Source organism: Eimeria mitis, genomic scaffold, assembly GCF_000499745.2.
Source record: "Eimeria mitis Houghton genomic scaffold, Emh_scaff294, whole genome shotgun sequence".
NCBI classification, from domain to species: domain Eukaryota; phylum Apicomplexa; class Conoidasida; order Eucoccidiorida; family Eimeriidae; genus Eimeria; species Eimeria mitis.
Genome location: NW_013571282.1, coordinates 1,909 through 2,381, shown reverse-complemented (window position 1 = coordinate 2,381; position 473 = coordinate 1,909). Strand labels below are relative to the sequence as shown.

At 51.4% G+C, this 473-nt stretch overlaps 1 protein-coding gene across 1 annotated transcript in view; it reads left to right on the top strand.

Annotated features, from left to right (window-relative positions):
* Positions 1-473, top strand: part of EMH_0007050 (uncharacterized protein) — a gene marked incomplete at both ends in the record, with an annotated part of 6,935 nt that overhangs the window by 5,231 nt on the left and 1,231 nt on the right. Inside the window, one exon of the mRNA XM_013497800.1 lies at positions 3-283. Coding sequence (XP_013353254.1) covers positions 3-283 — 281 coding nt within the window. The remainder of the gene's footprint in view (positions 1-2; positions 284-473) is intronic.

The window sequence follows — 473 nt, the reverse complement described above, 5'->3', positions numbered from 1 at the left end:
AGCCAGAGGGGCGGGGAGCAGCAGAAGAACGACGCATGCAGCAGCAGCAAAAACGAGGGAATACTCGGCCACTCCGAAGCCACAGCAGCAGCAGCAGCAGCAGCAGCAGCAGCAGCAGCAGCAGTATCGGTGCGAACGAGGACAGCATCCGGGGTCCAAGACAGAGCAGCACCCAGCAGCAGCAGGATGATCAGCAGCAGCAGCAGCAGCCAGAGCAGCAGGAGCAGCGCCGGCTGCATGCACTGCAGCAGATGCTGCAGCGTATCCCGGTGAAGCCTTTATGGTGGGGTAGAGGTGATTGGGTGTCTAGGGAGGTTTTATTGAGTCAGTTGCTCGGCCCCTTTTTCTATAGACAGCTCATTAAACTAAGAAAAGAAGAAACTGAAATAAATGAAAAAGGAACAAAACGAATATATGTTTTTGATATACGCGGATTACCATATGAAGATATCACCCGTTAGTATATATATATT